Below are 11944 nucleotides of genomic sequence, written 5' to 3'. Positions count from 1 at the left end.
TTTTTAGAAAATTGCAAATTAGTCTCTGACTTAGAAAGAAAAGGACTTTTCTGAAACTTAAAGGGACTGAATTGAAAAAATTGAAAACTTTATTTGGGTCTTATTTTTTAAATTTATAATGTAAAGGGTATTTGGGTCTTTTCAAGTCAAAAAATCGAACCCCAGCCGCATATTTGGCGAGTGTATTCTCACGACCAACTCGTAGGGGTCATAATATCGTTGACTATGTAACACGGGGTATGTGCTAATTGTTTTAACAGAGAGAATTTTTTAACCATTAGAAATTAACACAAGGGTGCGGGATGCTAAAACCTCTAGAAATAAAGCCAACCTACTTTGCAGGGTCGAAAACTAGTTCAAATCCGTATTTGTATCTAAGATATGGTAGTAAGCTCTTTCTTGAATAATTTCGTAGACACCAAAACCATCGCCAGTTATTAAAAGTGTTTCCTTTCAATTTATTAAATTAAAGTGCATGATACATAATGAAAGTACACACGCCTAAAGTATTATAAATAGAAAGTATCGTACATACACACATAGATGTAATAAGACACAAGAGGACGAGAGTTCGCCATAAGTAGTTGAAAAGTGTGGGTACATAATATATATTAATACAATACGACGATGATTATTAAGACTCGATCGAAAGAGTTACGTAACGTTTCACATTTGGCAATCTCGCTTGTAAGGAATAGCAACAAGCGGCCTTCTTTTCCTCATGACAATACCATACTCCGCCGACATGTCAATCTCTCGGCCGGCAGGTAATTGCCACTGGAACGAATGAACGAGCGTAGCAAGTAAAAACATGACCATTTTCTCGCCGAGGGGAAGGCCGGGGCACGCCCTTCTCCCCGATCCAAACGGGAGATACTCAAAGTTGTGCCCGATATAACTAAACTTTTTTCCATCTTCATTATTCAGAAACCTATCGGGCCGAAATTCGAAAGGAGTGTCCCACACATTGGGGTCCGTGTAGACGGACCACATGTTCAAGAAGATTCTAGAGCCTTTTGGGATTGTGTATCCTCCGATAGTGCAAGACTCGGCCGGACACCTTGGTACGAGGTGAGGAAGCGGAGGATGCAGGCGGAAAGTTTCCTTTACGGCAGCTTCGAGATAGTGGAGTTTGGGCAAGTGGGATTCTTCGACAACGTTGTTCGCTCCTACGACGTCTGTTAGTTCTCGCTGCACCTTTTTCATTACGTCGGGATTGCGCAAAAGCTCGGTCATCACCCATTCAGCAATTGTTGTTGTGGTGTCGGTGCCCCCAAGAATAACATCCTGTATTGCATGGTGATGGATAGAGTTTTGGTTCTTGAGTTAAATAAATAAATAATGACAATTTTCTTCAAAAAATTAGCAAAAATCCCCATGTATTTATTAGTAAAAGCGATGTTCCTCATTTTTATTGTGTGAAATGACATAATTGCCCTCAACTTCTTTTTTTCATTTTTTGCATTTTCTTTGATTCAAATTTATTAAGTTATAAATATTTAAAAAGCAATATTTGGTACTTATAAAAATATGAAATAACGAAATACATACTATTTCATAAATATTATGTATTTTTCATAAACTTACGATTCAGTCCCTTGACTTATTTGATTAAGTTTTTCAAAACTTCAATTTGGTCCCCTAATTTTTTGCAGAAACCCCCAGCGTAGTTTGGTCCTTTTACAACCGGTCAATGGAGAAAACGTAAATGGGTCAAGTATGCTGTCTAAATCTAAATACAAGGTTTTTTTTGGGTAATTTGACAAGGGAAAAACGCTCAGTTGTAATTTCACAGGGGTAGTAAATGTAATAAGCTCTAAAAAGGTTTTGTAAGAAACTAGATAAATTACCAGTAAGATGGACCTTATTTGAGTTGGACCAAATAACGAGTTTCCCCCAATTTTCTGGTCCTTGAGCTCTAAAAGAATTCCCACAAAGTCCTTTCTTCTTTGATCTTCTTCACCACCTCCACATGCAGCCATGGTCTTGATTCTTTCATCTATAATAGAATCAAGAATCTGTTCCAACGCCGACACAACATCCCTCATCTCTCTAGCGATCCCCTGAACATCAAACTTTGCCAAACCTGGAAAAAAATCGGAGATATTAGGTTTTCCGAACAAATCCACGACTTTCGCCACCGCTTCTTGAATCTCAGCTCCCATGTATTTCCCACCACCCGAAATCAACCTCAGTATCACACGAGACTCTGTCCGGAATATCAATTCGCCGATCTCAACAGGCTGGCCGATCATAGTGCTCAGACTCTCGACAGCCTTCGCCACCTCCTCCCTGCGGAGCCAGGACGAAGCGAGGAGGTTGCCGGCGCTCAGCAGCTCCCTCACGAACAGCTTCCGCATGTCGTGCCAGTAGGGCCCGCTGGGGGCCCACAGAATGTCGAGCCCGCCCGTTGCGACCAGGGCCGCAATGGGCGGGTCCCGGTTCGCGAACACCGTGTCGTGGTCGCGGACCACCTGCTTTATCAGCGAGGGGCAAGTGACCACGATGTAGAGCTTGCTGCCGAGCCAGAGCCTGTAAATGGGGCCGTACTTGTGCGCCAGTTCTGTGAACTGGAGGTGCAAGTCGGCCTTCATAAATGGGAGGTACCCCACGATCGGGAGCCCACGTGGCCCTGGTGGAAGTGGCGGCGGCGGCGGCATTGAGTTTTTAAACACCCATGAATACCAAAAGATAGACGCGGCAAGAAAGAAGACGGCCGTGAGAGCAAAAAGTACAAGATCATTATTCATTTTGGTTTGGTAGCTAAAGATAGATAGATGCATGCAAATTGTATTTCATGAAAGCTCCCGAAAGCTGCTTTATATATACGTGCAGGCAGTGGCGGATCTAGCTATGGTCTAGGGTGTGCAGTTGCACACCCTTGATGTTAAACAAATAATACAGTTATACATAAGTTGACAAGAAAAGCTGTTGGTTGAGTTGGCAAGGATGTTCCTTCTTTTGTCAATAGGTCCCGGGTTCGAACCCCAGCCTCTAAAAATTTGATTTTTTTTCAAATCTTTACATTTTTCACCCTTTTTCTCTTTAAATATTTACACAATTCACCTAAAATTTTTATTTTTCACCCTTTTTCTCTTTAAATATTTACACAATTCACCTAAAATTTTTAAATTGTAAATTTTTGGTCCACTATTTTTATAAAGTGATAATTAATTTTTTTATTCTACAATTTAGCACCCCCTTGGCAAAAATCCTGGATCCGCCACTGCGTGCAGGGGAAATTTTATGCTACAATCGGTTATTTAGACCCGATAATGTTTAATTGTAGATCGACACATAATCACACACACTCGTCTGTATGTGTGTAGTGTGCTTAGTGAGAGGCTATTTAACTCCATCCATGGTTAACAATCATCCAGTGTAAATAACCCGATGTAGTATCTACCTTCCCATACGTGCAGGATGAAGACCACAAGATTGATACCAAAAAACGTGGGGGAGATATATGTCCTTTTCTTTTCTTATTATTATGTGGCGTAGGAAGTTGATTATAGATTAAATTTTACATCAAAAAATAAGACAAGGTTCTTTATACCTCGTGTTCATGTCCACCTAACTGTGCCGATTCCGAGATAGGCGAAGTAGGCGACTGTCTAGGACCACCAGAATTATATATATATATATATATATATATATATATATATATATATATATATATATATATATATATATATATATATATATATATATATATATATATATATATATATATATATATATATATATATATAAATTATTGTTTAAAATACATATAATATCAACTATTGTTACTTCCTTTTAGAATTTCTCTCTAATCATAAGGCACCTATGCTGCACGTACACTTCTAAAAGGTGAAGAGTCCCCGTATCCGATACCTGGATACCCGGACACATCCAGACACTTTTCGGACACCCGTGTCGGGCCGTGTCGTAATTTCGCTAAAAGTAGGACACCCGTGTCGGGCAGTATCCACAATTTAAAAAAAGTTAGGACACTTCTCTGACGTTTTAAGAGATAACCCTAATAAAAAAATGCGCATTTTCTTTTCTCTGTAATACACATTTCCTCTATTTTCTTTGTAAGTTCACCCAAAACTCCAAAAGTCTAGCATGCGACGGCGACCAAGAACACGAGCATCAAGGGCGAGCGGTTCTCTTATGCGATGACGACTTATACATATTTTCTACAATTTATAAATGTACCCCTATATTTTTATTATTTATAAATATATCCTTATATTTTTTATATTTACGCGTATCCCCCGCGTGTCCGTATCCTAATTTTTTGGAAATGCCGTATCACCGTGTCCGTATCCTCGTATCGCCGTGTCCACGTATCCGTGTCCGTGTAGCATAGTAAGGCACTTATAATTATTAAATTTATAATGTGTCAGTTAGTTATTTGAATTCCTAAAATAAAAATCTCAATTCATTAATTAGTGTTTCACGAGAATTTTGATCATCCGAATCTGGCATGAAAAAAATGATTATACTAATTTCATAAGTAGATATCAAGAAGAGTGATTAGTTAGTGTTTCAATTAGGGGTGGTGAACGAGTCGAGCTGACTCGTGAGCTCGATGAGTCGGTTCAAAAAAAGTTCGAATTCGAACTCGAACTCGAGTTTTTCGAGCTCGAGATCGAGCTTTATGACGAGCCGAGCTCGAGCCATTTTTAGTTGTTCATGAGCCCATGAGCCAGCTCGCGATCCTTTTTTATTAATTTTTTTAATTAATTTTCTATATATTATTTTCTATTTAAATAATGTATAATAATATGAACATATTATATAAATAAATATAAATAAAATATAAATAAAAAATATATATAAACAATTTATTGTTTATTTATTATTTTTTTTTGAATAAATTTTAATAATAGTAAAATAATAACTAAAAAAATATTAAAAACAAAAAAAAACAAAATGAGCTTGGGCTCGAGCTCGACAAAATGGCACGAGCTAGAGCTCGAGCCAAAAAAGAACGAGCTCGACGAGCTCGAGCCTCCCAAAAAAGGCGAGCTCGCCACATTCACACGCCAAGTTTCAATGATCGAATGTGTATATATTTAAAGTTCAGATTCCAAATTATAATAAGAACTAAATTAAAAATATACACATTAAAGTTCAGATTCCAAATAATAAATCCACGGTCCACCTAATCTATCTGGGTCCATTTGGATGGAGGGATTTGGGGAGGGATTTGATTTGGGGAATGGATTTGAAATGACTCCAACACTATTGCTCCAAAACCAACTAAAAAGGAGGGGTGGGGATTTGAAATCCATCTCCAAATCCCTCAATCCAAACAAGTCCGAGGGATTTGTTATTATGGATTTGAAATCCCTCCCCCAAATCCCTCCATCCAAATGCACCCTCTAATTTTTCACATCCATATACACCTACATTAAATTTTTAATCCATTATAAAAAAAAAAATCATACTAATATTGTGAAATCATACTAAAAAATGTTTTGGAGATGGTCCCTAGGACTATGCTGGCTCCGCCACAAGGCACTGCCCCTGAACCTTCGTTAACTTTTAGCAATCCTCATACTAAAGCCTAATTCCCTTAGTGGTTATATTATTATTTTACGAAAATAAACTAACATATAGTTTGTCATATTTTTTGATAGAGTTTTATTGTAAAAAGACCCATTTTTTAAGCGTCTTCAAATCTCGCCTAGAACCTCTAAAATTTCACCAACCTATCTGCTACCTAATTCTAATAAATTAAAAAATCCACCAAATAGGTTGATATGAGTATGGACCATTTTGGTAAGTATCAATCCATATCGTTGATGACCATTTTCTGAAAATCACCAGCCAACACAAAGCTACACCACTTATATATCTAACTTAAATAGTTAGCCTAGTATAGAAATGACCATCGATTCGATTAGAACTGGAACCAGAACACAAAACGAATTGGGGTCCATGTTTTTTTAACTGAATCGGAACCGGTTTGACCGGAACCGGAACCGGAAAAATTGGTTCGGTTTCGGTTCCCCATTTTTATCACCACTAACCGCCGGCTAAAACCGGTCTAACCGGGTTTTTTTTTTACATTAAATATTAATTATAACTACAGCTAATTCTTTTCTTATCCTTTTTTAAACCCTTTTAATTTCTTTCCTTTTTTTAATTTTTAAAATTACAACTAATTCTTTCAAATTTTCTAAAAGTACAAAAATATATTTTTAAGTATTTAAAACAAATAAGTATTTTTGAAAAAACTTAACATATTATTTTAAAAAAAAATTAAGTTTTTTAAGTATCTTTTCCACTGTTTTTTTTTATTAACTATTTTTTAAAATACTTTTAAGTTAAATATAATAATAAAAAAATAGTAAATAACATTTTTTTAAGATCCGGCCGGTTCTATGGTTAGAATCGGGAACCATCTGGAACCGAGTCGTAAGGAACCGGAAATATTCGGTTCGGTTTCTGTTCCTTCAAAATTGGAACCCGGTGGTTTAGTACCGGAACTGAAACCGAACCGAACCGTGGTCATGTATAGCCTGTGATTTATGTCTCGTGTATGATTTGCAAACTATTATATAAGAGTGTAGGTTTACCCAATGCACCTACATAGTTGGCTGCGGTTCATTAATTCAAAAGGAAAAAAGAAAAAAAAAATACTTCATACCAAGGGCATGACCACTAAATGCTTGAATCCAGAACTCGAATTCAAATTTATTTATCTAACGTTTTCTAAATAGAAGCCGTCACACATAATTATGTCTAATAAAATTTAACACTTATACTTGATTGCAGGTTGCTTTGTTACAAAAAAACTAAAAATAAAAAATAAATAACCATTTTTTTTTTTTGAGCTAGACTTGAAACGTGAGATTGAATAAGAATCGGCTATTTATGCATGCATTATTTGGTTGATAGTGGATTTGGCCATGCTCGTCAAAATAATCTCATAGGATATCAGAGACTACTGTTCCAGTTCCATTGCAATACCGCGCGGAGATCTTGTGGAAAAAACAGTTAGTTAAAACAAACGCTAATATCATTTAGAATTCGTTGGAAAATACATTATATATAGTAGAATCACAGGACAATTATAATGCGCAAAATATCATTATAATTACAAAAATGTAATACTGTGTTATTATTATCTAAAGATATGTTTATCACACGCATCCGTTCAAGATTTATATATCCTAGATTTTTTCCTAGAACAAGGGCGCGATAATGCAACTGTCGTTCTGGCCGATTTCGTATCCTATACGATCATACATATCCTAGAGAAATAAATTGGCACTCCTAGAAAATCACGATCGAATTGCAAATCATATAATTAATTAGCTGGAGTTTGCTAACTTAAATGAGATGATACAGATTAAACCAATCCAATTAAAGTTGTTTCGGCTGATTCCCTTGTATAGAATTAAGATTCTGTCAACTTATTTTGATCATAGAATATCGAAAATTAGCTTCGAGTCCTATTTTCCATGTTCTTTTTTTTTTTCTTTTTTTTTTTTTATCATCTTCTCCAGGGCCACAAGTTTCAGGATTGCCTCTCATTGTCTCAGACAATTACGTTGTAGACAAGTATGGCATTGACAGAGTGTTATTTGGTGTATGTTGTCACACAGAGAGAGAGAGAGAGAGAGAGAGAGAGAGACCACCTAACATATTTTGTAATGAACATGTATGCTATTTTCATAAATAGGCAAATGCCGGAATTCCAGTCTCAGGTTTTCAACATTTTCTTGCAAGGAGATGAAACGAGAGGTTAATAACCAATCAACTACTTTATGTTAGGAATTTTACCACAAAATATTTGTCCTAATAATTAATATGTATATATATATTAGGTAGATGTTGTTGTTAGGAAAATGGCTACTTCATATGATCATGGCTCAATGTAGACACGGCCACGGGCCGGTTCCGGGTCGGTTCATACCTGTTCACGGTTCAATTTTTCCAGAACCGGAACCGGCCCGTAATATGCATGGTTTGGCGGGCCGGGTCGGCCCGCCGGTTCAATCCGGTTCCGGGCCATTCCGGGCCGGTTCACGGGTCTGCCCGGAAAATTTGATTTACATATATATATTTAAAAAAAAAATACTTAATGGATAAATAAATTAAAATAATTACTTTTAAATAGGAAAAAAACAAAAGGAAATAAATAAAATGACTTTAACTTAATTTTATAGGAAAAAATGGGGTGTAAGGGTATTCATAATAAAAAATGGGGGGAAAAAATTCAAAAAATAGCAAATAACGACCGGGTTCACCGGCCATTTTTTGTTTTTTTTTTTTGATTTTTTTTTAAATTTGGGTGAACCGCCGGGCCGGCCCGGCGGTTCACGGTTCACCAATTCATAGAACCGGGCCCGTCCCGGGACGACGGGCCAGTTCACGGGTCCCGAGCCAGTTCACCGGTCAACGGGTTGGGCCGGTTCGTCAACGGGCCGGTTCGGGCCCAAAATCGGCCCGTGGCCATGTCTAGCTCAATGTTTATGTATAAGTTTGTTCAAATATAAGAACATGATTACCATTAATTAATAGATATTCCTAGAACTAAAACACATTCTTTTGTTTTGATTTAGGGTAAACAACATTTAACCCCATATGGTTTACAATTAATCTTTCGCAAATGACTCCATCGTGCTCGTAATATCAGTACATAACTTCCTTGTGGTTTATGGAGAAAGTAGTTTCTATTAGTTTTCCGCTAAACTTAAGCGCGTGTATCAAACTTAAATTGGGTCATTTGCAAAAATAGAAGGGAAAATGAAGGCATACGAGGTCATCTGCAAAAAAACACTTTGACGTTTAATACATGGGATTAAGTTTAACGGAAAAATTAACGGAAGCTACCGCGTAAACCACAAGGAGTTATTTGCTCATATTGCAAACACAAATGAGTCATCTACAAAACCTTGTATAAGTGCTATATATTTACCCTTTGATTTACTTAAAAAAATCGTTAGTTAATAGATATATGTTAACAAATCTTTTATTTTTGACAAAATGATCACCATTAATCCTGTCAACACATAATCTTATATGTTTAACTGGTTAACCGTTAATTACCATCGAGCGACGCGAATCGATCGTCTGACTACTGTTGATCATTGTTGATCGCACTAGTAAAAAAATAACTTTTTACTACAATTTTTTTGTTACAGTAAAAAGCCGTAACAAAACGTACCTTATAGAATGGGACAATCATGGAGTTGTAGTAAATACTAGGATTTACCGTAGTAACAAGGTATTTGCTACGGTCATTTACTGTAGCAAAGTTTCTATCACACCCGTATATGCTACGGAACAAATTCTTAGCAAATGCATAGCAAAAGTCTTTTTAGCACAAATTTGATACATTTTATCACGAATAATGGTCGTAGAAAACCAATTTTCAACTACTAGTGCCGACCATTTGACCTATCGACATTGACCAGTAGGTGTGGTGTAGTATTGTTTGGGTTGGTTGCGGTTTTGACTTTCGACAATAAAATTACGTATTCTTACCACATGTTTTATGTTTATCGCATACTTCCTATCACATTGGTTGAGTGACAATTTGAACCAGGATAACATTATAATTAGTAACAACACTCCAAAATTTTCATTATAAATGCATATGGTCCAGACAAAAAATAGTTTTGCAAATAAACTCATCCTCATATCTTTTATTTAAAATCTCCCTCATAATATATTTTTTATCAATTCCATCCATTATATTCTAACTTCATCAATATTGTACATTGACCCGGATTTGAACAAATATATCACATTAACACACAATTTCATAATTTTTGAAAAATAAGATTCCATCATTGACCGCGGCGCATCTCCATCATTGACTTTTTTTTAACTTTTTTTTCCTCTCTAAATTACTATGTTAACAACAAAATTATTGTCTAAGACAATAATATTGAATGCCAAAACAGTAATATTAATAATATCATTGTCCCGAACAGTAATACTACTAATATCTCAAATAGTAATATTACTGCAGAAGACAGTAATATTACGGTTGAAGGAAAGAAAATTGCAGGCCAGGACGATAACATTAATTAATACAGTGAAATTGATGTCCATGACAGCTGAAGTACTATATTTACTGCAGTATTACTGTTTGAGACGGTAATATTGCAGGCCAAGACAGTAATATTAATGAAAATAGTTTTTTTTTTAAAGAAAAAGTAAAAACAAAACAAAACAAAAAGTCAATGCCGGAGAGACCGACGATCAACAACGGCAAACCTGCTCGAAAAAAAAAGCAGAAAAAAAAGTTTTCAAAAAAAAAAAGTCAATGTCTGAGATCGGCAGTCAACGACGGCTGACCGGCAGTCAAAATTGGTTAGTTGGTGAAATTAGCCTAAAATGGGATGTAAATCATGAAATCGGAGTTGAATTAGGGTTTCCAGGGATTGGGAGTAATTTGGATATATACACAATAGTTTTCCTTATTTGCAAATAAGTTTAAATGATGTGGATTTATTTGCAAGACAAAAAAGTAGGATATCCTATTTTTAAATAAGTGCTTTTGTCATGTGCCTATTTGCCATTTGCTCTTATAAATTCTAGATGACGATTGCGAAAAATAAGATCTAAACTCACATAAGGATTCATATATTCTCTCTTTTCTCCAATGTTTTCAGAACCGGACCGGCTATAGAATCGGACGACTATTTGGGTCATGGGTTTATGGGGTCGAACCGGTTCAACACGGTTTTTGATGTTTTTTATTATACCATTATTTTATTAATTTTAATTTATTATTATTTTTATTAATCTCCCACTTATTAATTATTTTCACTTTTATCTACTTCACCTCACCTTTTACTATATATACTCTATATTTTTTCATTTTTTATTCTTTAAATCCGGCAATCGGCTACCCCTATTCGATCACTCATGATCATATCCGACAATCTTTCGACCACTTATGACTAGATCCGACCGCCCACTACTAAGCCTGTGAAGGTTCGTTCAAATCTAGCTACAACTAGCCAACTCAACGGTGATCGAGACGTTTTAGCCAAAAATCGGGTTATTTGACTGACTCGTCGGTTCTCGAGTTTTACCCGATCGAACCGGATTTTGGTCATTTGACCCCAATTTTAGATTTTTCCGGTTTTAGATGTTAGACCGGACAACTTTATTGACAGGTCAACATCGAACCAGTCCGGTTCTAACAACATTGCTTTTCTCGGTGAATTTCGAATATTTATTTGTTCTACGAAATTCATTCAAGATGACTAATCCTTTCGTACACCAATCGTATTTGAGTCCAAAACCAAAAAAAAAAAAAAAAATTATCTCTAGGAACAAAACTCATAAGAAAAATCAAAAGTTTAATTATCCCACCAAAAAGTGTAATTACAATTTACACAAACCATAAAACATCTCTTCTTGGCAATTCATACCGGATTCCCAAATTTACCCTTTCTTGTTTCTCTTATACAATCTAAAATTGTGTATTAATGTTTTCACTATATATGATTTACGGTAAATTACGGCCAACTCCCGAGGAAAGGTCAAATTATGAAAAAAATCTTTTTTGTCTGAATAAATACAACAACCACTCAATTATGTATTTTGACACGTTAACCTTTACAGTGTCGAATTTACCAATTGAATGAGAGGTTTTTCGTAAAAAATACATAGTTAAAGGGGATAGTTATAATTACCCAAACATGAGGGGGTGTTTTGTAATTTAACCTCACCTCAGGAGTTGATTGTAATTTACCCTATGATATATGCATAAGAAGGTAGGAAGATTGGCGGCTACTTCGACCCGACACCCGATAATAAACATCGAGTGGGCCTTCTGATGACATGTACGTATACTTCTCAGTATTTTTCTAAAATCGCTACATATTAACCCAAATGGAAATATATAATAAATAATTAAATATAACACGTGTGAATAGAAGACCCACCCAGTATTTATGATTGAAAGAACCGAAGTTTG

The 11944-nt window shown here is 35.8% G+C and overlaps 1 protein-coding gene across 1 annotated transcript; it reads right to left on the bottom strand.

Annotated features, from left to right (window-relative positions):
* Positions 1-434: 434 nt before the first annotated feature.
* Positions 435-3382, bottom strand: LOC105966786 (flavonoid 3'-monooxygenase CYP75B137). The gene is made up of 3 exons (XM_088817016.1): positions 3237-3382; positions 1851-2835; positions 435-1287 (listed from the first exon to the last, which is right to left on the bottom strand). Exons 2-3 carry the CDS (start codon positions 2781-2783, stop codon positions 667-669), a joined length of 1554 nt encoding a protein of 517 aa, XP_088673142.1. The 5' UTR covers positions 2784-2835; positions 3237-3382; the 3' UTR covers positions 435-666.
* Positions 3383-11944: the final 8562 nt, after the last annotated feature.

Source organism: Erythranthe guttata, chromosome 4 (assembly GCF_056151865.1).
Source record: "Erythranthe guttata isolate IM_541 chromosome 4, IM_541, whole genome shotgun sequence".
In the NCBI taxonomy this organism is placed as follows: Eukaryota; Viridiplantae; Streptophyta; class Magnoliopsida; order Lamiales; family Phrymaceae; genus Erythranthe; species Erythranthe guttata.
Note: the sequence above shows the minus strand (reverse complement) of the source record. Positions and strands in the feature narration are given on the sequence as shown.

Excerpts from the sequence above, each read along its gene's own strand:
- LOC105966786 (XM_088817016.1), bottom strand. The coding sequence starts at position 2,783 with ATGCATCTATCTATCTTTAGCTACCAAACCAAAATGAATAATGATCTT. Across the intron at positions 1,288-1,850 it reads AAATAAGGTCCATCTTACTG|GATGTTATTCTTGGGGGCAC; the intron begins GTAATTTATCTA and ends CATGCAATACAG.